Source organism: Xenopus laevis, chromosome 3L, assembly GCF_017654675.1.
Source record: "Xenopus laevis strain J_2021 chromosome 3L, Xenopus_laevis_v10.1, whole genome shotgun sequence".
Lineage (NCBI taxonomy): Eukaryota > Metazoa > Chordata > Amphibia > Anura > Pipidae > Xenopus > Xenopus laevis.
The window spans coordinates 159,150,232-159,171,556 of NC_054375.1; the positions used below are offsets into that span (position 1 = coordinate 159,150,232).

The following is a 21,325-nucleotide window of genomic DNA, read 5'->3' on the forward strand; positions in this document are numbered from 1 at the left end:
AGTGGCACCTTTCTCCTTCTGAGTCTCTAGCAGTTTGCAGGGAACAGAATAGGCTCTCTCTGTACTTCCACAGATTCAACAGCTTGGACAGTTTCACAAGACTTGGTTCTGGCTAGATCTTTCACCATACAACCCCTGTTAAACTTTGTTGGAGACCCTGTACATTTGGCTCCAAAGTCAGGCACTCCCTCTCTCCCAAGGATGCACTGGGGTGCCCAGCCAATTGGAAGGCTCTCCAGCCTATAACTGGACTGGATGATGTCACAGACAGAAAAACATGAGAAGGATTTCTCTGATCCCCTACACAGATTATTTTAGTAAAGTAGATAAAAATGTCTCTACTAATCCCAGTTCATTCAGGGTCAGAGCTTCAGAAAAACAACCAGTGAATATGAAACATACTCCCAAAAAAGTGAAATACTCCAATATATGGACTGAAGCCCTGGACTGTAACTTAGGCCAGACATAGACCCGGGGTCAGACAACGGCAACACTGCAACCAACCACCAAGGATCCCTGCAGAATATACAGGTGACGTGTGATTAAATCCAATACTTGGCCTAAGCACAAGCTAATGTCCATTGAAACTTTAGATTCAAGGTCATAACCAGCATCAGACTGGGAGAAAAGCTGGTGGGCCCCACTGGCCTAGGTCTACTCCCCCAAGTAATGTTGCCTCAAAATGTGTGATGTTATGTGACATGCACAGGGGGTGGACCTTGGTGTTTGTGAGCAGGGCCTTTGGTGGTGCAGCCCCAGTAGTTCCCCTTGAAACCCCAGTCTGGCCATAACATAGCCCTACAAGGTATCACTACCCCTAAACATAGACATTGACATGTTTAGGGGGTATATGGAAGACAATAATTGACATGCAATAGTAAACCAAGCCAACCCTTATTGGCACCACAGACCAGATGTCAACCTACAGATCTACAGACTGACCTACAGACGGACTGACATCAGAAGTCTTTCCACTGTAGTCTAGAAGCCAAAACAGGAAAAGAACAGAACTCCTTGGCCCAGACTTTATACTAAACATGGGCCAGTACCTGCAAAAGCCTTTTAAGTCAGAAACATGCCCAACATTTCTGGCACCAAAACCAGCTCCCATGGCATGAAAGTGTTAGCGTGTAAGACAAATAAAATCCATGCAAAAGTTGCCATGTATGCAACACGTCAAATACACAAATACATACAAAATGCATATACAGGTGGGCAAACTAACATTCATGCGGACACTTGGCACAATGACTGCCCCAATAATCATCAATCTCAATATTGTGCACCTTGAGGTATCGGAGGGATAATTGAGCACTAGGACCGAAGGTATACCCACCCCTGCCTTTCTTCCCAACTAGCAATAATTAGTATATTATTCTATCAGCCATCTTTATTGCCCAGAAATGATGTATTTCTCTCCGCACAGAAACTAGGAAGATATAGAATCATTTTTTAAATTCCTTTTCTAGTGCAAAATTGCTGATTGAAGATGGAAAGGTTTGCGCAATTTTGATAATGTAATATTTTTTTTATTGTAGGGTTTCCTTCACTGAAATGGGAAGTGGGAGGAGTTGATTGTGCAGTTATAGGGAGTGGGACTTTGTACAGAAACAGACTAGAGATACAGAGACGGGGCAGCTGTTAACTTGGGATCCTGATCTTTGGCCGCCTAGTGATCCTGTCTTTCCTGGTAAGGAAAAAAAGATTGGAGGGAGAAGCCAGAATGGGTGGAGGGGTGATATCTAGGGGTCGTGGTCCAATGCTGTGTTATTTACTTCTACAAATTAGCATTACTCTATATAATTACAGAACCTTTTTAAAGCCTTCTGCCCCCTAAGGAATTCCTAGTGTTACTGAATCACAAACCTTGATATTCTGATCTCAGTGATGTTTTTATTTATTACACCCTCTAGTAGTTAAGGTTTTTGTGCTGGTAATAAAAAGGTTTAGACCCATTTTTACAGGCAGGTTTATTCTAGGTTGTATTATTCAGTTGGACGACACTTGTGCACCTTTATTTTCAATGAGAAGAACAGATTCTCAGTAAGGTTGGGATGAGGCTTTGACTGGACCAGTGTAGGACATTCACCTTCATGTTCTTCAGCTCAGGCTTCAGTGTTTAGCTCCTGAAACGTGTTCTCTTGCAGGATTTCCCTGTATTCTGTACCATTCATTATTTTAACTTGATGTCCTGCTGATAAACAGTGGCCCCAACATGATGGTAAGCTCTTCATACTTCACTTGTAGACCAGGCTTACTGAGATGCTTCTGGCTACTGAATGCACGAGAATCAATGTTGAGAGGTGGGTGCGGGAGGGACACGCTTTACCCCATGTCTGTGCTACATTTTTGTGAAGAAGGTTCATTTCTAATTCATGTAATGCTAAAAGGGGGTCTCAGGAGGCATTCCTAATTCTATAATTCCCCTTCTAGTTTCAAGTAAAAAGATATTTTGAGAATTATAAAATTACCAACTTTCTAATGCGTTTCACAGGATTATGGCCAATGAACATGATAAGTTTAATCTCCTACAAGAAGAGAGCAATTCTGTAGAAACAGGAAATACTACAAGAAGTAATGGTAATTATGAGCAATGTATGTATGAAATGTATTTTATATAGAGGCAGAATTACCATGCAGTGAATATTCCTAAAATATTGCACGTTCTTTCTATGCTCCTATGTCCTCCTCTGCCCTCTGTGTCTTCTCCTCATCCTCAATATCATTGTCACATTCACAGTAAGTACAATCAACACGCTATCCATATGGTGCCAACCTAGTTGCTGATTCTGGTCAGTCTCACTGGGGCAATACAATGTTTCACCCTTTCTGTTTGTCCGTAGCAGGGGAAGCCATTTACAAATAACTAACTCTAACAAATAGCTCATACATACCGTTTTCATTTCACTGTAGGACTTTTTTGGCCTGGGCAGAATGCAGTGGGGCATTGAGAGGGGGTTGTGTTGTACAGGGTTTAAGTTCTTGCACAGTTTTGTGCTGTATTTTGTCATTTATAGTTTTTTTTAAAGTACATGTAAAGGCAAAAAAATAAAATCCCATTTTTACTTTCTTTAATGAAACCTATATTTAATATTATATTTATACTTTAATTAAAAAATGTGTACAGTTTTTATAAGAAACCTGACTGTATGCAGTGAAATTCTCCCTTCATTTACTGCTGTGGATAGGAATTGTCAGACGGTCCCTAACTGCTCTGCAGGGAAACAATCATACTTATGAACAGCAGGGGGAGCCCCCGCCTTACTTCCCAGCCATGCAGAACTCAAGCAGCTTTGTTTGTTTCCCTGTAGAGCAGTCGACTCTACAGAGATTTGAATTGGATTTTATTTTTGCCTTTACATCCCCTTTACTGTTTCCAACTCCAGCTGCAGGGACAAAGATCATGGATCCAGATTTAAACAGATAAACTGGGATTCTATTTGGGGGAAAAGTTTGTATTAAAAATACAAAAACTATAAAATCCCCATTCGATTACATGACAACACAGGAGCCAGTGCAGTCTGTATATTCTGATTATTAATCAGTCTTGCTGTATTGGCTTCTGGCAGATATTATTTGACTTGTGCTGTTTTGATCATTTATGACGATCCCTAAGCAGCCCAGATCACACTGAGCATGTGCACAGTCTTGGTCTTGCAAAGATGTATAACAAAGTTGGTGTGAAAATTTCCCCATGCTTTGTGCTGCTCTCCATACCATGTTTTTATGTTACACTATGGGGCACATTTACTAAGGGTCGAATATCGAGGGTTAAACCTTCGATATTCGACTATTGAAGTTAAATCCTTCAACTGAGTCAAAGGATTTTAATCCATCGATAGAACGAAATTCCTTCAATCAAAAAAACCTTGGAAAGCCTATGGGGACCTTCCCCATAGGCTAACATTGATGCTCGGTAGGTTTTAGGTGGCGAAGTAGGGGGTCAAAGTTTTTTTTAAAGAGACAGTACTTCGACTATCGAATGGTCGAATAGTTGAACGATTTTTAGTTCGAATCGTTCGATTCAAAGGCGAAGGTCGAAGTAGCCAATTCGATGGTCGAAGTAGCCAAAAAAAACCTGAAATTCAAAGTTTTTTTCATTCGAATCCTTCACTCGAGCTAAGTAAATGTGCCCCCTATATGTGTTGCCCTTATTTATAAAGGTGTAATAATCTGTTCTATTTGTGAGTGGAAAAGGGACCCCAATAACAGGCCCTTAAAGGAATAGTTCAGTGTGAGAATAAAAACTGTGTAAATAGATAGACTGTGCAAAATAAAAAATGTTTCTAATATAGTTAGTTAGCCAAAAATGTAATGTATAAAGGCTGGAGTGACTGGATGTCTAATAAAACAGCCAGAATCCAACTTCCTGCTTTTCAGCTCTCTAACTCTGAGTTAGTCAGTGACTTGAAGGGGGGCCACATGGTACATTTCTGTTTAGTAAGTTTGTAATTGATCCTCAGCATTCAGCTCAGATTCAAAAGCAACAGATATGACCCATGTGGCCTCCCCTCAAGTCTCTGATTGGTTACTGCCTGGTAACCAGGGTAAACAGTCAGTGTAAACCAAGAGAGCTGAAAGCAGGAAGTAGTGTCTGACTGACTTGTTACACATCAAATCACTCCAGCCTTTATACATTACATTTTTGGCTAACTAACTATATTAGATACATTTTTTATTTTGCACAGCCTATCTATTTACCCAGTTTTTATTTTTACACTGAACAATTCCTTTAATAAAAAATCATTTTAGAAATTTTATCAGTACTGCTTAATATTTGGCTGGGTACCATCTGGATCTGGACTATTACTGACTGATTTGACCAGAACCCTGTCCTAACCATTTGTCTCTCTATTCCCTAACCCCCTTTCCCTTCTCTCCTTCTGTCTCTCATCCCCTCTCCTTTCCTTTTCTCCCCCCAACTGTTTGGCCTTACTCTCCCCCATCCTCCCTCTTCTCTCCCCTTCTATATTTCTCCTCTCCCCCATTTGTCTCTCTACTCCCTAACCCCCTTTCCCTTCTCTCCTTCTGTCTCTCATCCCCTCTCCTTTCCTTTTCTCCCCCCAACTGTTTGGCCTTACTCTCCCCCATCCTCCCTCTTCTCTCCCCTTCTATATTTCTCCTCTCCCCCATTTGTCTCTCTACTCCCTAACCCCCTTTCCCTTCTCTCCTTCTGTCTCTCATCCCCTCTCCTTTCCTTTTCTCCCCCCAACTGTTTGGCCTTACTCTCCCCCATCCTCCCTCTTCTCTCCCCTTCTATATTTCTCCTCTCCCCATTTGTCTCTCTACTCCCTAACCCCCTTTCCCTTCTCTCCTTCTGTCTCTCATCCCCTCTTCTTTCCTTTTCTCCCCCCAACTGTTTGGCCTTACTCTCCCCCATCCTCCCTCTTCTCTCCCCTTCTATATTTCTCCTCTCCCCCACTTGTCTCTCTACCCGCTTTCCCTTCTCTCCTTCTGTCTCTCATCCCCTCTCCTTTCCTTTTCTCCCCAACTGTTTGACCTTACTCTCCCCCATCCTCCCTCTTCTCTCTCCTTCTATATTTCTCCTCTCCCCCATTTGTCTCTCTGCTCCCTAACCCCCTTTCCCTTCTCTCCTTCTGTCTCTCATCCCCTCTCCTTTCCTTTTCTCCCCCAACTGTTTGGCCTTACTCTCCCCCATCCTCCCTCTTCTCTCCCCTTCTATTTCTTCTCTCCCCCATTTGTCTCTCTACTCCCTAACCCACTTTCCCCTCTCTCCTTCTGTCTCTCATCCCCTCTCCTTTCCTTTTCTCCCCAACTGTTTGGCCTTACTCTCCCCATCCTCCCTCTTCTCTCCCCTTCTATATTTCTCCTCTCCCCCATTTGTCTCTCTACTCCCTAACCCACTTTCCCCTCTCTCCTTCTGTCTCTCATCCCCTCTCCTTTCCTTTTCTCCCCAACTGTTTGGCCTTACTCTCCCCATCCTCCCTCTTCTCTCCTCTTCTATATTTCTCCTCTCCCCCACTTGTCTCTCTACCCCCTAACCCCCTTTTCCCTTCTCTCAGGGGGAGCTAAGAAGTTGGGGGAAGCGTTTCCTGAATTAATTGTACTGGCGGATACATTAGATAGATTTAAGGAAGCCTTTTTAGCATTGAAGAAAATACAGGTTTGCTAATGTTATTATTCATAAGGTAATATATAGCCAAGGACTGGCCTTGTGTGTCGTGTATGATTTAGTTTTCATTTTGAAGCAATAAACAAGTGGGAGACAATACACCATATTAAGAGAGAAGAACAGTTCCTTTCTGAAGCAGAAGTTCTTGTGCAAAGATCTGAGCAAAAAGGCAGTATTGGGGGTACATTTATGGGCCAGGATTTAAACCTGTATTATTTACTTACCCTACACTATTACATAATTACAGATCCATGTAAAATTCCCTCAAGTTATTGAATCACAAACTGTGATCTCTGTGACATTTGCACTTGAAAGTGCTGAAAGTTACTTATTTTTGATTTGAGTTAAAATATGATATTCTGTGTTTAGTCTCCCCACGGCACTGAATCTCTATATATTTATATTTCTGATTTATTTATTATAACAATACAAGATGCCCAGTCTGTGTTGATGGAAAACAGCCCCTCAGCATGATGCCCCCTTATCTTACTAACTGTCAGTTGAACTGGTGGCCAGGCTTACTGAGTTGCTATAGGGAAACTTGGGGGGGGGGTGAAACTCATGACATTAACTTTTAAGTTTCACATTTATTTCATGTTGATGTAGATTTACAGTGGCATCACTGCAACGTTTCAGGCCACATGCCCTTTTATCAAGCTTGATAAAAGGCCATGTGGCCTGAAACGTTGCCGTGATGCCCCTGTGAAGCACAAATAAAGGCGTTTTATTATATATAAAAATTCGTTGGTGCTGTCCTGAAGTTTTTTGTCGTATGTGGTGCCAGTGGAAAGTGGCCACTGGTGGACGTGCACCACCCACAAAGAAAGAGTGAAAATCGTTGTGCTGACTGGTTGTCTACTACACGATGTAGATTTACAGTAACACTGATATACAGTGTGTATTATTTTATGTCTCCTATTTGACTTTTCCATCACGTTGGATTCAGTGTTTGCCATTTCATCCTAAACCCAAAGTCTTCCAATTCCTGCCCCAGTCTCTAACACTATCCCCGGCCTCTTTACTTCTCCAGGAATAAAATAAACCATTTTAGTGGAGAAGGTGTGACTGGTCTTTACAACTTCTCATCTCTTTCCTCTCCAACACTTCTTCAGTTCCCAGAATGTCCCAGTTGGTCCCAACATCCACCCTGCGCCTCCTTTGTGGACTCTCCTCCTTGTGTGTTGTTCTCCTCATCCTCAATATTATTGTCACCTTCACAAGTAAGTAGAAACCATCTACAATCCCTGCAGTCTCATGCCTTGGTACTGTCACATCTGCAATGTACGAGTTTCTGTTGTTGGCCTTTGTTGTCCTCACCAGTGGTAATGCTGTAGACTAGTAGAGTTCTATGCTCTTTATGTTCATTACAAGGGGCCTAACCCAGTCACCTTCATTGCTCTACATCTGTTTTTGCACAAATTGTAGCCCTATTCATAGTCATAGTTTAGGTAGATATATTTTATGGATGATTATACTGTATTTTCTCTCTAGGACATTTTGGCCTGATCAGAATGAAGAGGGTTATGATTGGGGTTATGCTTCTAAAACGTTGTGCTTTATGGGTGTGAGGTTGCTATGGGTTATGTTGTGACATCAAAGACCCCTATAACAAGTCGATGGATATGGAGTACCCTAAGAAGGGCTGCCATTAGAAATCACGGGGCCCCGTACAACAACATTTTTGGGGCCCACCGTCATGCCCAAGCCCCGCCCACCTCACACCCAAGCCCCGCCCACCCTCACGCCAAGCCCTGCCCACCCTCACACCCAAGCCCTGCCCACCCTCACACCCAAGCCCCACCCCATATCCCACCCACTCCACATCACAGTTAAAAGACCACACAGACATCAGCTCCTAAAAAAGTAACCCCACACACAGTTATAAAAAGCTAATGATGGTCAGGGCCCCCTTATAAGTTAAAAAAAATTGGGGCCCCAAAAAAATTAAAAAAAAAATTAATTTTGTTTAAAAAAAACATTGGTGGCAGGGGCCCCTTACAAGTTAAAAAAAATTGGGGCCCAAAAAAATGTAAAAAAAAAATTTACATTTTTTTTAGAAAAAACATTGGTGGCAGGGGTCCCCTTTACAGGTTAAAAAAAATTGGGGCCTCAAAAAAAAATTAAAAAAAAAATGTATTTTATTTTTAAAAAAACATAGGTGGCAAGGGCCCCTTACAAGTTAAAAAAAATTGGGGCCCCAAAAAAAATGTAATTTTTTTTTAAAAAAAAAACATTGGTGGCAAGGGCCCCTTACAAGTTAAAAAAAATTGGGGCCCCAAAATTTTTTTTTTAGAAAAAACATTGGTGGCAGGGGCCTATAGAATATTAAAATAATACATTGGTGTCCAGGGGATTAAAAAAAACACAAACTGGTGTAGAATTGAACTCAAGGCTTCAGGACTTCAACTTCGCCTCCTTTCGTGACTTTGGGTCTTTTCGCCACTTCGGGACTTCGACTGTTCGGCTTTTCGGCACTTCCGCATTCTACAACCTGGGAAATGGCCGCGCGGCTCGGGCGCTCGTAAGGGGGGCCCTAAAATCAGTATTACCCATAGCTTCTATACCTTAGACCCGGTCAGACTGGGTTCAGCTCCGGGAAGGTGTTACATATCATCTCACTTAGGAGGGTCTTTGCTTAACTGACGGATTTACTACACAATGTTTTCAACATAAAAACAGATTCTTTAAACAAACTTAGGTACCAGTGGTTCAGTAAAACCTCTTTCTTGGACAAATCATTAAATGCTTCAAATGCTTTCCCAATCAGTTGTAGTTTAAAATCCATTGTAGCATTGCCTGCCTTGGTAAACAATCTCTGGTAGGCAAAGCTCATAGAAGTGGATTACACCAGTAACCCCTCTTTCCATTAACCTGACCATTTGAGCCCCTATACTGACAGCATTGACACTGCAGGGTACTAATCCTTACAGGCCTCCTTATTGGAGCCTCTGCCTGCTCTACTAATGACCCCAGTGTTAGACTGGGCCGGTGGGACACCAGGAAAAACCCGGTGGGCCCTGCCAGCCCAGATCACTCCAGATCTTCTTAATGGCGCAACCTCCTATTCACGGAAAAAAACAATTTGCATGTGCGCACTAACGTCCCAAAGCTTGTCTGTCCGACCCCCCAGTCCGACCCTGAATGACCCTGCTCCTGCCTCTCACTCCTGGGGTGACTATAACACACCTATACTGGTACTTTTCCTATACTGGAACCTACCTCCATTCCAGGCCCTGCAACACCAAACTAAGGGATCTACACCCCCCACCAACTGTTATTTAGGACCAAACCTAACTAGCCAAATCCCTCCTGGGAACGCTTTAGGCCTTATCTCCAGGCCAAACTCTACAGGTACAGCGTTCTACCTGATCTCCTGGACAGTTACTATCCTTATGAATGGAAACAGTGGCTCTTTTATTACCCCTGGTGGCCTTCCCTTTATTATGGTCACCAAACCTAGGCTTCTCCTGGGTACTCCTTCTTTTCAAGGTATACTCCGAGCATGCTTCAGTCGCTTGTACTGTCTCCCAGCTAATCAGACCCCTACCTCCCTGTAACTGAGCTTGGAGAGGTCATAGGCAGAGAAAACTAAGGCACAGAGTCGTTTGGCCCAAGAGGAATGTTGGCAGATAGTAGCCACACCATATTACAAAGGTTTAGAAATTAGGACATTTGTTGTTGCTTTCTTCTGTGGTCTTAATTGTATCATTGTGAATTTCTGCATACTACACAATTACATTTTCCATCTATTTTTCCTCAATTTCTTTTTATTTCAGAGTCCAATTCAGAGTGCCCAAATGGAGCCAATACAGAAATGACTTCTCTTCCTGGTAAGCACTGCTTTGTGTCTCTATTCCTGCTATAAAGGTCTCTTAGATTTCTAGAGCTGATCAGAACATGGAGGAGCCACAAACTTGGGAAATAATAAATAGTTATAGAATTCAGTCAATGATTAATTCAGTCTCCATCTATAACAAGACAATAAGCCAAAGCTTCTCCTGTACCTCCCTCTGAGACTAAGAGTTTGACTAGAACTTCATAAAGTGCCTGTTATCCTTCTGAATACCCATTTTCTTTTTTAATATAAAAATACTTTACAGATTGTGTGAAGATGATGGGAGTGTGAACTCTGGATTGGCAATTCTAGATGGGGCTGATCTCTCTAACAGCCGGGAGAGCAGTTTCTCTAGTAGTGGTGGGGAGGAGAGTAGAGTCAGGACTAAGCAGATTGTGGTTGTAGGGGAATCAATTATTAGGAAAGTGGATAGGGGAATTTGTCGTCCGGATCGCTACAACCGAACAGTTTGCTGTCTACTTGGTGCCAGGGTTGGGCATGTGGTTGATCGGTAGGGATGTAGCGAACTGTTCGCCGGCGAACTAGTTCGCGCGAACTTCGACTGTTCGCGTCCGCCGCAAGTTTGCGAACGTCGCGCGACGTTCGCCAATAGGCGTTCGCGTCAAAATCGTTCGACCATTCGACCATTCGATTGCTAAAATCGAACGATTTTCGTTCGATCGAACGATTAAAATCCTTCGATCGTTCGAATCGAACGATTTTCGGATGTTCGAAGTTCGCGAACAGTTCTCGAACTGTTCGCATTTTTTTGCCGGTGTTCGCGAACGGCGTTCGCGAACACATACTCGGCGGTTCGCTACATCCCTATTGATCGGATAGACAAATTATTGGTTGAGGCTGGGCATGACCCAACTGTCTTAGTGCATATCGGTACTAATGACAAAATAAATGGGAGATGGAAGACCTTAAAGAGTGATTTCAGGGATCTAGGCTCTAAGATCAAGGAAAGGTCTTCCAATGTCATCTTTTCTGAAATTTTGCCTGTGCCACGTGCAAGTTTAGGAAAACAGCGGGAGTTTAGGGAGCTAAATGCGTGGCTCAAGTCTTGGTGTAGGAAGGAAGGGTTTGGGTTCCTAGAGCACTGGGCTGACTTTTCCTTGGGGTACAACCTATACAGTCGTGACGCACCTCAATGGAAGGGGGTCCGCGGTGCTGGGGGAAAGAATGGCTAAGAGGTTGGAGGAGTGTTTAAACTAGGCAAGGGGGGGTGAGATAAAGGATTATGGGGAAGCTAGGGTAGACGGGGCAGTGGGGTTAGTAAGGGGTCATGGGGGAGGAGTGAGGGGGGCATACAGTTTACCAGCTAAGGAGGTCCCTCTGTTACAAGGAAAACAGACTAATACTAACTTAACATATAATTCTCCACTAAGTAATGTGAATTTCAAAAGTAAAAGTAGTAACCTCGGCTGTATGCTGCAAATGCACGGAGTTTGTCAGGTAAAATGGGAGACCTGGAATTAATTGCTCTAAACATTATGATATAATTGGTATCACTGAGACCTGGTGGGATGAAACATGTGACTGGATTGTGAATTTAAATGGTTACACCCTTTTTAGGAAGGACAGAGGGATTAAATAGCGGGTGGAGGAGTGTGTTTGTATGTAAAGCCTGAATTAAAGCCATGCGCTAAAGAAATAACAATAGCTGCCACTGGTGAGGGTGTAGAATCCCTCTGGGTAGAGATTTTGACTGGGCAAAAGGTAACAAAAAGAATTCTCATTGGTGTATGTTATAAACCACCTGGTATAAGTGTCGAGTATGAAGCCCAGCTACTCTTGCACATACAAGCGGCTTCACAGCTGGGTCACGTTGTTGCTATGGGTGACTTCAATTATCCAGACATTGACTGGGGTAATGGGGTTGATAAGACACAAAAAGCTCGTAGGTTTGTAAATATGCTGAATGACAACTTTTTATTCCAGCTCGTTCAAGAACCTACTAGGAATAACTCTCTTTTGTACCTGTAATAACTAACAATACTGAACTCATCTCTAACATTTGTGTGGGTGAGCATTTAGGGAATAGTGATCATAACATGGTCTCCTTTGAGATCCTGTTGCAGAAGCAATTCTATAAGGGACGAACTAAAACATTAAGGGGCCGATGCATCAAGGGTCAAATATCGAGGGTTAATTAACCCTCGATATTCAACTGGGGAATGAAAATCCTTCGACTTCGAATATCAAAGTCGAAGGATTTTGTGCAAAAAGTTCGATCGAACAATTTGAAGGATTTTAATCCAACGATCGAAGGATTATCCTTCGACCAAAAAAACTTAGCCAAGCCTATGGGGACCTTCCCCATAGGCTAACATTGGGTTCGGTAGCTTTTAGGTGGTGAACTAGGGGGTCGAAGTTTTTTCTTAAAGAGACAGTACTTTCGACTATCGAATGGTCGAATAGTAGAATGATTTTTAGTTCGAATCCTTCGATTCGAAGTCAAAGTCGTAGTCGAAGTAGCCCATTCGATGGTCGAAGTAGCCAAAAAAACACTTCGAAATTCGAAGTTTTTTTTACTTCGAATCCTTCATTTGAGCTTGGTGAATGGGCCCCTAAATTTCAGACGTGCAAACTTTGACAGTATAAGGGCATCGCTGCAACATATTAATAACAAGTTGTCTAATTCTGGGCAGTGTCATTCTGTGGCTACTAAAGCAAATAAAGTTCTTGTATAAAAAAGGGCATTAACTCAAGGGATGAAACATAATTGTGTCTCTTTATAGGTCCCTGGTGAGGCCTCATCTGGAGTATGGGGGCAGTTTTGGACTCCAGTCCTTAAGAGGGATATAAATGAGCTGGAGAGAGTGCAGAGACTAAGTGCAACTAAACTGGTTAGAGGGAGGGAAGAGTTAAATTATGAGGGGAGACTGACAAGGTTGGGGTTGTTTTCTCTGGGGGAAAAAAGGCGCTTGTGAGGGGACATGATTAGACTTTACAAGTACATTAGAGGACATTATAGACAAATAGCAGGGGACCTTTTTACCCATAAAGAGAATCACGTACCAGAGGCCTCCCCTTCAGACTAGAGGAAAAGAAGTTTCATTTAAAGGAACAGAGTAGGGGGTTCATCACAGTGAGGACAGTGAGGTTGGGGAATGCACTGCCGGGTGATGATTCAGTTAATGACTATAAGAGGGACTTGGATGATTTTTTGGACAGACATAATACAAAGGCTATTGTGATACTAAACTCTATAGTTAGTATAGATATGGGGATATATCATTTATGTGACAGTAGGGAGGGGTGTGTGTATGGGGCTGGGTTTTCATTTGGAGGGGTTGGACTTGATGGACTTTGTCTTTTTTCAACCTAATTTAACTATATAACTATGTAACTATGTAACTATGTAACTATGTAATTCTATTATGATTGAATTTATATGTCAGACAGGGGCACTTTACATTCAGGTCACAACACTTTGCATTTAGGTACCAGCACAATAAGTTTAGGTCAAGGTTGAGGGATTCTTGCAAAGAATCGCACTTTATTTCCAGGTAATGTCACTTCTCATTCAGAGTAATTAACATCATGTCAGGACAGTGTCTCTCATATCCAATTACCAGACCACCCTCTCCACTGCCCCCAACCCTCTCAATTACTCACACACAGACCAGAGATTGAGTGAAACAACATAAAACTCAGACAGAATGAGTTTGTCTATGAGATCCATGTTGTGTAAGTAAATATCCATTAGACACTGAAGGAGGCCCATAATAGAACAAATTCACACAATTTAAACATGGCCCCTGTTGCTCCACTTGTTTGCCCCCGACTTTAGGATAACATTTCCCAGCCAAGAAGCAGTCCAATATACTCAGGTAGAAAGGATTCGTAACTCAGGGGGAACACAAGTTGGGTGCAGGTCTCCCAGACTCATCCAGGATAGACAACAGTAAAGGACATGGGGGGATGTCTTGCTAAATTCAAGGCACACACTAAATGCCCCTAAACAAGGACTCCACTTGCATCTCACTTATTCTCTCCTACTGACCCCAGTCTTATGTTGAGGGCTGTTGTATCTGATATGTCTATGATGGAGCTCTGTAACATTTCATTTCCATCATTTCCCCAGTTTGCCCTCCTTTTCCCTGCCCTGAGAAATGGTTTGAGTTCACTGGACACTGTTACTATATCACCAATACGCTTAAATCCTGGGATGGTGCAAAAACAACTTGTGAGAAGATGAACTCCCATTTGATTATGATCAACAGTTTAGAAGAACAGGTGAGTGATGGGAATATAATGGCACGGTGAGGGGCACCACACTGGGTGGGAGATGGAAATGTTAAAAGCAGTTTGTGCTTCACCAAAGAAATCTACTGTGAGATATTTCTCCAGATAAATCTTAATAAGTTTAGGGACTAAAGCGTGTTGCACTCTGAGAGATCTAAGGGTAATCCCTCTGGACACTCCTTGAGACATTCCACTGGAATAATGGAAATACCCAAAAAGGAACTTGATGTGTATTGTGGCACAATGCTAGAAATATGCTGTATTCTCAGTGTTGAGTGCTACTGTTCAGCACCATTGAACTCCTACTCCCGCTACTATTTAAGTAGGGGGAGCAGGAAAGCTCAGTGAGTAGGGAGCAGGAGGAGAGCTTAGTGAGTATAGAGAAGTAGGAGAGTAGTGAGTATGGAGCAGTAGAAGAGCTTAGTGAGTAGGGAGCAGTAGGAGAGCTCAGTGAGTAGGGAACAGTATGAGAGCTCAGTGAGTAGGGAGCAGTAGGAGAGTTCAGTGAGTAGGGAATATTAGGAGGGCTCAGCGAGTAGGGAGCAGGAGGAGAGCGCAGTGAGTATGGAGCAGCAGGAGAGTTCAGTGAGTAGGGAGCAGTAGGAGAGTACAGTGAGTAGGGAGCAGAAGGAGAGGTTAGTGAGTAGGAAGCGTTAGTAGAGCTCAGTGAGTTGGGTGAGTTCGGAGAGCTCAGTGAGTAGGGAGAGTTAAGAGAGCTCAGTGAGTAGGGAGAGCTAGGAGAGCTCAGTGAGTAGGGAGCAGGAGGAGAGCTCAGTGAGTAGGGAGAGTGGGGAGAGCTCAGTGAGTAGGGAGCAGGACGAGAGCTCAGTAAATAGGGAGAGTTAGGAGAGCTCAGTGAGTAGGGAGCAGTAGGACAGCTCAGTGAGTAGGGAGCAGGAGGAGAGCTCAGTGAGTAGGGAGCAAAAGGAGAGCTCAGTGATTAGGGAGCAGGAGGAGAGCTCAGTGAGTAGGGAGCAGTAGGAGAGCTCAGTGAGTAGGGAGCAGTAGGAGAGCTCAGTGAGTAAGGAGCAGGAGGAGAGCTCAGTGAGTATGGAGCAGTAGGAGAGCTCATTGAGTAGGGAGAGTTAGGAGAGCTCAGTAAGTAGGGAGCAGGAGGAGAGCTCAGTGAGTAGGGAGAGTTAGGAGAGCTCAGTGAGTAGGGAGAGTTAGGAGAGCTCAGTGAGTAGGGAGAGTTAAGAGAGCTTAGTGAGTAGAGAGAGTTTGGAGAGCTAAGTGAGTAGGGAGAGCTAGGAGAGCTCGTGAGTAGGGAGAGTTAGGAGAGTTCAGTGAGTAGGGAGAGTTAGGAGAGCTCAGTGAGTATGGAGAGTTAGGAGAGTTCAGTGAGTAAGGAGAGTTAGGAGAGCTCAGTGAGTAGGGAGAGTTAGGAGAGCTCAGTGAGTAGGGAGAGTTAGGAGAACTCAGTGAGTATGGAGAGTTAGGAGAGCTCATTGAGTAGGGAGAGTTAGGAGAGTTCAGTGAGTAAGGAGAGTTAGGAGAGCTCATTGAGTAGGGAGAGTTAGGAGAGTCCAGTGAGTAAGGAGAGTTCAGTGAGTAGGGAGAGTTAGGAGAGCTCAGTGAGTAGGGAGAGTTAGGAGAGTTCAGTGAGTAGGGAGAGCTAGGAGAGTTCAGTGAGTAGGGAGAGTTAGGAGAGTTTAGTGAGTAAGGAGAGTTCAGTGAGTAGGGAAAGTTAGGAGAGCTCAGTGAGTAGGGAGAGTTAGGAGAGTTCAGTGAGTAAGGAGAGTTAGGAGAGTTCAGTGAGTAGGGAGAGTTAGGAGAGCTCAGTGAGTAGGGAGAGTTAGGAGGGTTCAGTGAGTAGGGAGAGCTAGGAGAGTTCAGTGAGTAGTGAGAGTTAGGAGAGTTCAGTGAGTAAGGAGAGTTAGGAGAGTTCAGTGAGTAGGGAGAGTTAGGAGAGCTCAATGAGTAGGGAGAGTTAGGAGAGTTCAGTAAGTAAGGAGAGTTAGGAGAGTTCAGTGAGTAGGGAGAGTTAGGAGAGCTCAGTGAGTAGGGAGAGTTAGGAGTGTTCAGTGAGTAGGGAGAGTTAGGAGAGTTCAGTGAGTAGGGAGAGTTCAGTGAGTAGGGAGAGTTAGGAGAGTTCAGTGAGTAAGGAGAGTTAGGAGAGTTCAGTGAGTATGGAGAGTTAGGAGAGCTCATTGAGTAGGGAGAGTTAGGAGAGTTCAGTGAGTAGGGAGAGTTAGGAGAGCTCAGTGAGTAGGGAGAGTTAGGAGAGTTCAGTGAGTAGGGAGAGTTCAGTGAGTAGGGAGAGTTAGGAGAGCTCAGTGAGTAGGGAGCAGGAGGAGAGCTCAGTGAGTAGGGAGAGTTCAGTGAGTAGGGAGAGTTAGGAGAGCTCAGTGAGTAGGGAGAGTTAGGAGAGCTCAGTGAGTAAGGAGAGTTAGGAGAGTTCAGTGAGTAAGGAGAGTTAGGAGAGTTCAGTGAGTAGGGAGAGTTAGGAGAGCTCAGTGAGTAGGGAGAGTTAGGAGAGTTCAGTAAGTAAGGAGAGTTAGGAGAGTTCAGTGAGTAGGGAGAGTTAGGAGAGCTCAGTGAGTAGGGAGAGTTAGGAGAGTTCAGTGAGTAGGGAGAGTTAGGAGAGTTCAGTGAGTAGGGAGAGTTCAGTGAGTAGGGAGAGTTAGGAGAGTTCAGTGAGTAAGGAGAGTTAGGAGAGTTCAGTGAGTATGGAGAGTTAGGAGAGCTCATTGAGTAGGGAGAGTTAGGAGAGTTCAGTGAGTAGGGAGAGTTAGGAGAGCTCAGTGAGTAGGGAGAGTTAGGAGAGTTCAGTGAGTAGGGAGAGTTCAGTGAGTAGGGAGAGTTAGGAGAGCTCAGTGAGTAGGGAGAGTTAGGAGAGCTCAGTGAGTAAGGAGAGTTAGGAGAGTTCAGTGAGTAGGGAGAGTTAGGAGAGCTCAGTGAGTAGGGAGAGTTAGGAGAGTATAGTGAGTAGGGAGAGTTAGGAGAACTCAGTGAGTAGGGAGAGTTAGGAGAGTTCAGGGAGTAGGGAGAGTTAGGAGAGCTCAGTGAGTAGGGAGAGTTAGGAGAGCTCAGTGAGTAGGGAGAGTTAGGAGAGCTCAGTGAATAGGGAGCAGGAGGAGAGCTCAGTGAGTAGGGAGAGTTAGGAGAGTTCAGTGAGTAGGGAGAGTTAGGAGAGCTCAGTGAGTAGGGAGAGTTCAGTGAGTAGGGAGAGTTAGGAGAGTTCAGTGACCAGGAAGAAATAAACAATTCTGAATGAAATCTAGACGAGTAAGTGAGGTGCCTAATGATTTTAGAGGGAGGAGAAAGCTGAGAACCCCAGAATCAGTGTGATAGTGGGGTGAATATGAAGTGGGTGAGAGTTATGGGGTCAGAGGTGGGATAACTAAAGTAAGTACTGAAGCCTGTACTGTTTGATTCCCAACGAAGGTCCCTGTGGTGACTGAAACATTAAGCAAAATCCATTTCTATCTATTATCTATTCTGCCTGTTATGGAACAGAGTCTAGACAACATTACAATATGATCACCCAAAAAGCACTCGTATGCAACAAAATGTAGTTCTCTGTTTTAATACCAGGAATTTGCTGTTGAATTTGCCGTTCAAAAAACGACATGGATCGGACTTTCTGATGCTGATGGAGAATGGAAGTGGGTGGACAAGACCCCATTAGACTGGAACCAAACGTGAGCTCTACATTCCCTCTCTATACAAATAAACATAGAGCAGATATTTGTCCACATCCCCAGGACTCCACATGCCAAACAGGGTGTTGTCCACTTGGTGCTTGTCTCCTACATGAGACTTCTGACATATTCTTCTAGAAGAACCGATGGTTTTATTCAGAGAAAATCATTCTTAAGGTGACCATGGACACACCAATAATATAGTATGAAACGAATTTCCGTACAATATTCGGTGCGTGTAAGGTGGGAGACGAGACGACCAATATTGACAAAAGATTTGGATATGGGCAGCAGACTGTCTGGAAAATTTTGATTGGGCACCTTTGAAGGCCATTGCTATTGCTGAATCAATCGCTGAATCAGACGCAGATAGAATTCTATTGTTTCTCCCTGTATATCTGATGATGTCTATGGCCACCTTTAGGCCAATGAATGGATCATGTGAGCAGCCTATGTATCAAACTCAACATTAGTCCTCATACGCAACCCAAAGTGGTCTGGGGTTTTAATCTGCCTGAAACCTGTCTAAAAAAGTGACCATTGCAATCTCATACATAGTCCAATCTTCTGCCAGCTTGGTCAGCCATTTCTGTAGCCAATAGTGATGGGCGAATTCGCGAAACGGCGAAAAATTCGCGAAACGTCGCCGGCGTCTTGTTTTTTACGCCGGCGCCGGTTTTTGACGCCGGCGCCCTTTTTTTCGACGCCGGCGCCCGTTTTTGGCACCAACGCCCGTTTTTTCGGGAACAAAATTTTTTGACGCCGGCGAATTTTTGCCGCGAATTTTCGCGGGCGTTTCGCAAATTTATTCGCTGGCAGCGAAACGCGCAAATTCGCCGCAAATTCGCGCCTGGCGAATAAATTCGCCCATCACTAGTAGCCAATATTTGCTGCTGTACAGGCAACTGATGGCACCATGATGGCCCCATGTTTACTGATGCCATCAAACTGAGAAGAACAATGAAATCCAAATAAACTACATTATCATCATGTTGTTTTTATTATTATTATTATTATTATTATTATTATTATTGTTATTATTGAGCACTTTCCTTTTTCCTTTCAGTTTTCATAATATTGGCAGTTTTATGCTACTAATATCACAAATTTTTAACAAGAACCTCCCCAGCAGGCTGGACAGAATGCCAGAAGTTGATGTTTCTAATATAGGGAATCTGATAATGTTTCTCTGCTCAATCCTCTCTATGACATATAGAAGTAAGCAGAGATGCAGTAGAAGATGCCTCCTGCATCAGTAAAAATCTCCGGGTGAATAATGCTTAACTTACAATGTGGATCCAAGGACTGGTCTTGTCACCATTTGGTTTCAGGAAGAGTTTGAAGGCAATTTCATACCCCCAAACTCTTGAGTAGGCAGAATGTAGGCAGAATGTAGGTAGGAAGTATTGTGTAACATGACTTTTACCTCAAACTGCTCATTGTGTAACTATAACCCTCTTCTTCTCCACTGGCTGCTCCAGGGGCAATTGGTGATTTCAGCCCTAGGGTATCTGTAGTCACATTGCTCTATTTCTTACATGTGGCCAGAAATAAAACACTGGAGGAGGTGAAACCCTTTTACCGGCCTTGGTATCCATCGTCTAAACTTGCCTCTTGGAACTTTGATATTGCTCAATCCTTATCTTCTGTGATGATTATCTATTCATGACAAGGTGATCATTCCAAATATTTCTGAACAACATTATTCTGTATTGTAGATATTGGAGAGAGGGGCAACCAGACGACTGGACTGGCCATGGGAAAGGAGGAGGAGAAGACTGCGCCCAAATTGCTTATGACCAAAAGTGGAATGATGAGCAATGCAACAAACCATATCAATTCATTTGTGAGAAGGAGCAGAGAAACTGGAGAAAGTAACACAGAAATGGAAGTCCCTAGTCACTTCTCTAACCCAAGATGTTTCACTGAGAATGCAAACTCCAAATATAGCCAACTACTACCTTAAAGAGGCCCTACCTCTGGGAGGGGATTAGGAGTTTTTGGGGCCAGTCTGTGATATTGGCTGAGCCGCAAATATATTCATATATTAAAGCAGGGACACAAAGCAAATGGACAATAAATATAAAATTGTCGCTTTTTGTCAGTCACTGGTCTCCAGAAAACTGCAGAAGTTCCTGACCACTTGGTACTACTTCTCATATTAATCTCTATGGCAGCTTCTGTAGGTGTTGGAAGGTATGTCCCTGGCCACTAGTAGCTAAGATACAGAGTATCCTTAAATTTAAAATTTTCTTGAGTCTTTTTTCCTAAAACACGAAACACAGTCACAATGTCATAGTTGAGTTTTCACACCGTGGCACTACACATCAAATAACAACAACATGGAGAAATAGATTGCAATTAATACACAAGGATGTAATGTTTTTACAATGTTCCAAAACTTCTAAATGAAGATCTCATGAGAGACTTCACATCCATCCTACCAAGGCCCAAGAAGAGGTTCTGACTGAGGTCCATTTTGCTGCCCTACAGATAGTTTCCACTGCTGTTCAGGGTGTTCACGCTACTCTTGTAGAAAGAGCTTACAATCCAACTGATATCTGAAGTCCCAACTGCTCTTAAGCATTTTCATTAGATAATGATGATCCACCTTTAATGGTGTTTTTTTCTCCTTATCGATAACCCACTTTCTCTGTGTCTCCATTTAAAACTTTTTTACCTCAATATAAGCATCGAATAAAAGCCTGTTCCCCATTCTGAGCGGTGCACATGCAGAATAACTTTCTTATATATTGCTTATATTTTTCCTCCTGAATCAGAATTCTTGTGGAATAGAAATGATGACACTTTGTAGAAGAGATGAATGCCAAGGAATAGTCCCTTGAAAAAGAGGCCACTACCCATTGATCTGGCCTACAGGGGCACCTACTACAAAGATTAAGTAAGTGCACCTTTAGAAGAACCTATTGAAGAAGAAGAAGCACCTCCAAAGCTCCCTCCATGACAAAAGGAAGCTTTTTACCTTTTCTAAGCTAAAATTATTTTCCTGGCCTGTAAAATTTCTGATTCTCTATCAAATGGGAAGACTCAGAACTTTTGTTTAGAATCACTATTGGCGATCCAAGGTCTCAACCACAGAGCTCCTCTAGATGTCCAAGTCATGGTTCTAGAAAGTAGTCAGAATCTAAGGATGCTTTAGATCTTTTTCAATTCCTGATCTAAAAGCAGAAAAATTGTTTTTAGATGATTCTCTATTTTATGATCCATCCAAGTTGGTTGCAACAACAACAACCACTGACCAATCTTCTATGTACCTTTGGAGGGACCTCCAAGAATTGAATGGAGAAAGTATAGGCATTTAAGGTATCTGCTTTTCTATCGTTTCCATTCAGATACTGTAATTCTTTAACTTTTAACATATCTATTCACCTATCTCTCTTTATTTTAACATAGCACTTGCGACTCATAAGTGCACAATGATATAAATATGGAAATCAA

The 21,325-nt window shown here is 43.1% G+C and overlaps 1 protein-coding gene across 4 annotated transcripts; it reads left to right on the plus strand.

The window, feature by feature from the left end:
- The first annotated feature begins 1,601 nt into the window (after window positions 1-1,601).
- mrc1.L (mannose receptor C-type 1 L homeolog) lies at window positions 1,602-20,587 on the plus strand. 4 transcript variants are annotated; one of them, XM_041585136.1, is made up of 8 exons: window positions 1,616-1,690; window positions 2,148-2,221; window positions 2,495-2,595; window positions 7,246-7,353; window positions 9,910-9,963; window positions 14,062-14,213; window positions 17,760-17,866; window positions 19,585-20,584. In XM_041585136.1, exons 3-8 carry the CDS (start codon window positions 2,499-2,501, stop codon window positions 19,742-19,744), a joined length of 678 nt encoding a protein of 225 aa, XP_041441070.1. In that variant the 5' UTR covers window positions 1,616-1,690; window positions 2,148-2,221; window positions 2,495-2,498; the 3' UTR covers window positions 19,745-20,584.
- Window positions 20,588-21,325: the final 738 nt, after the last annotated feature.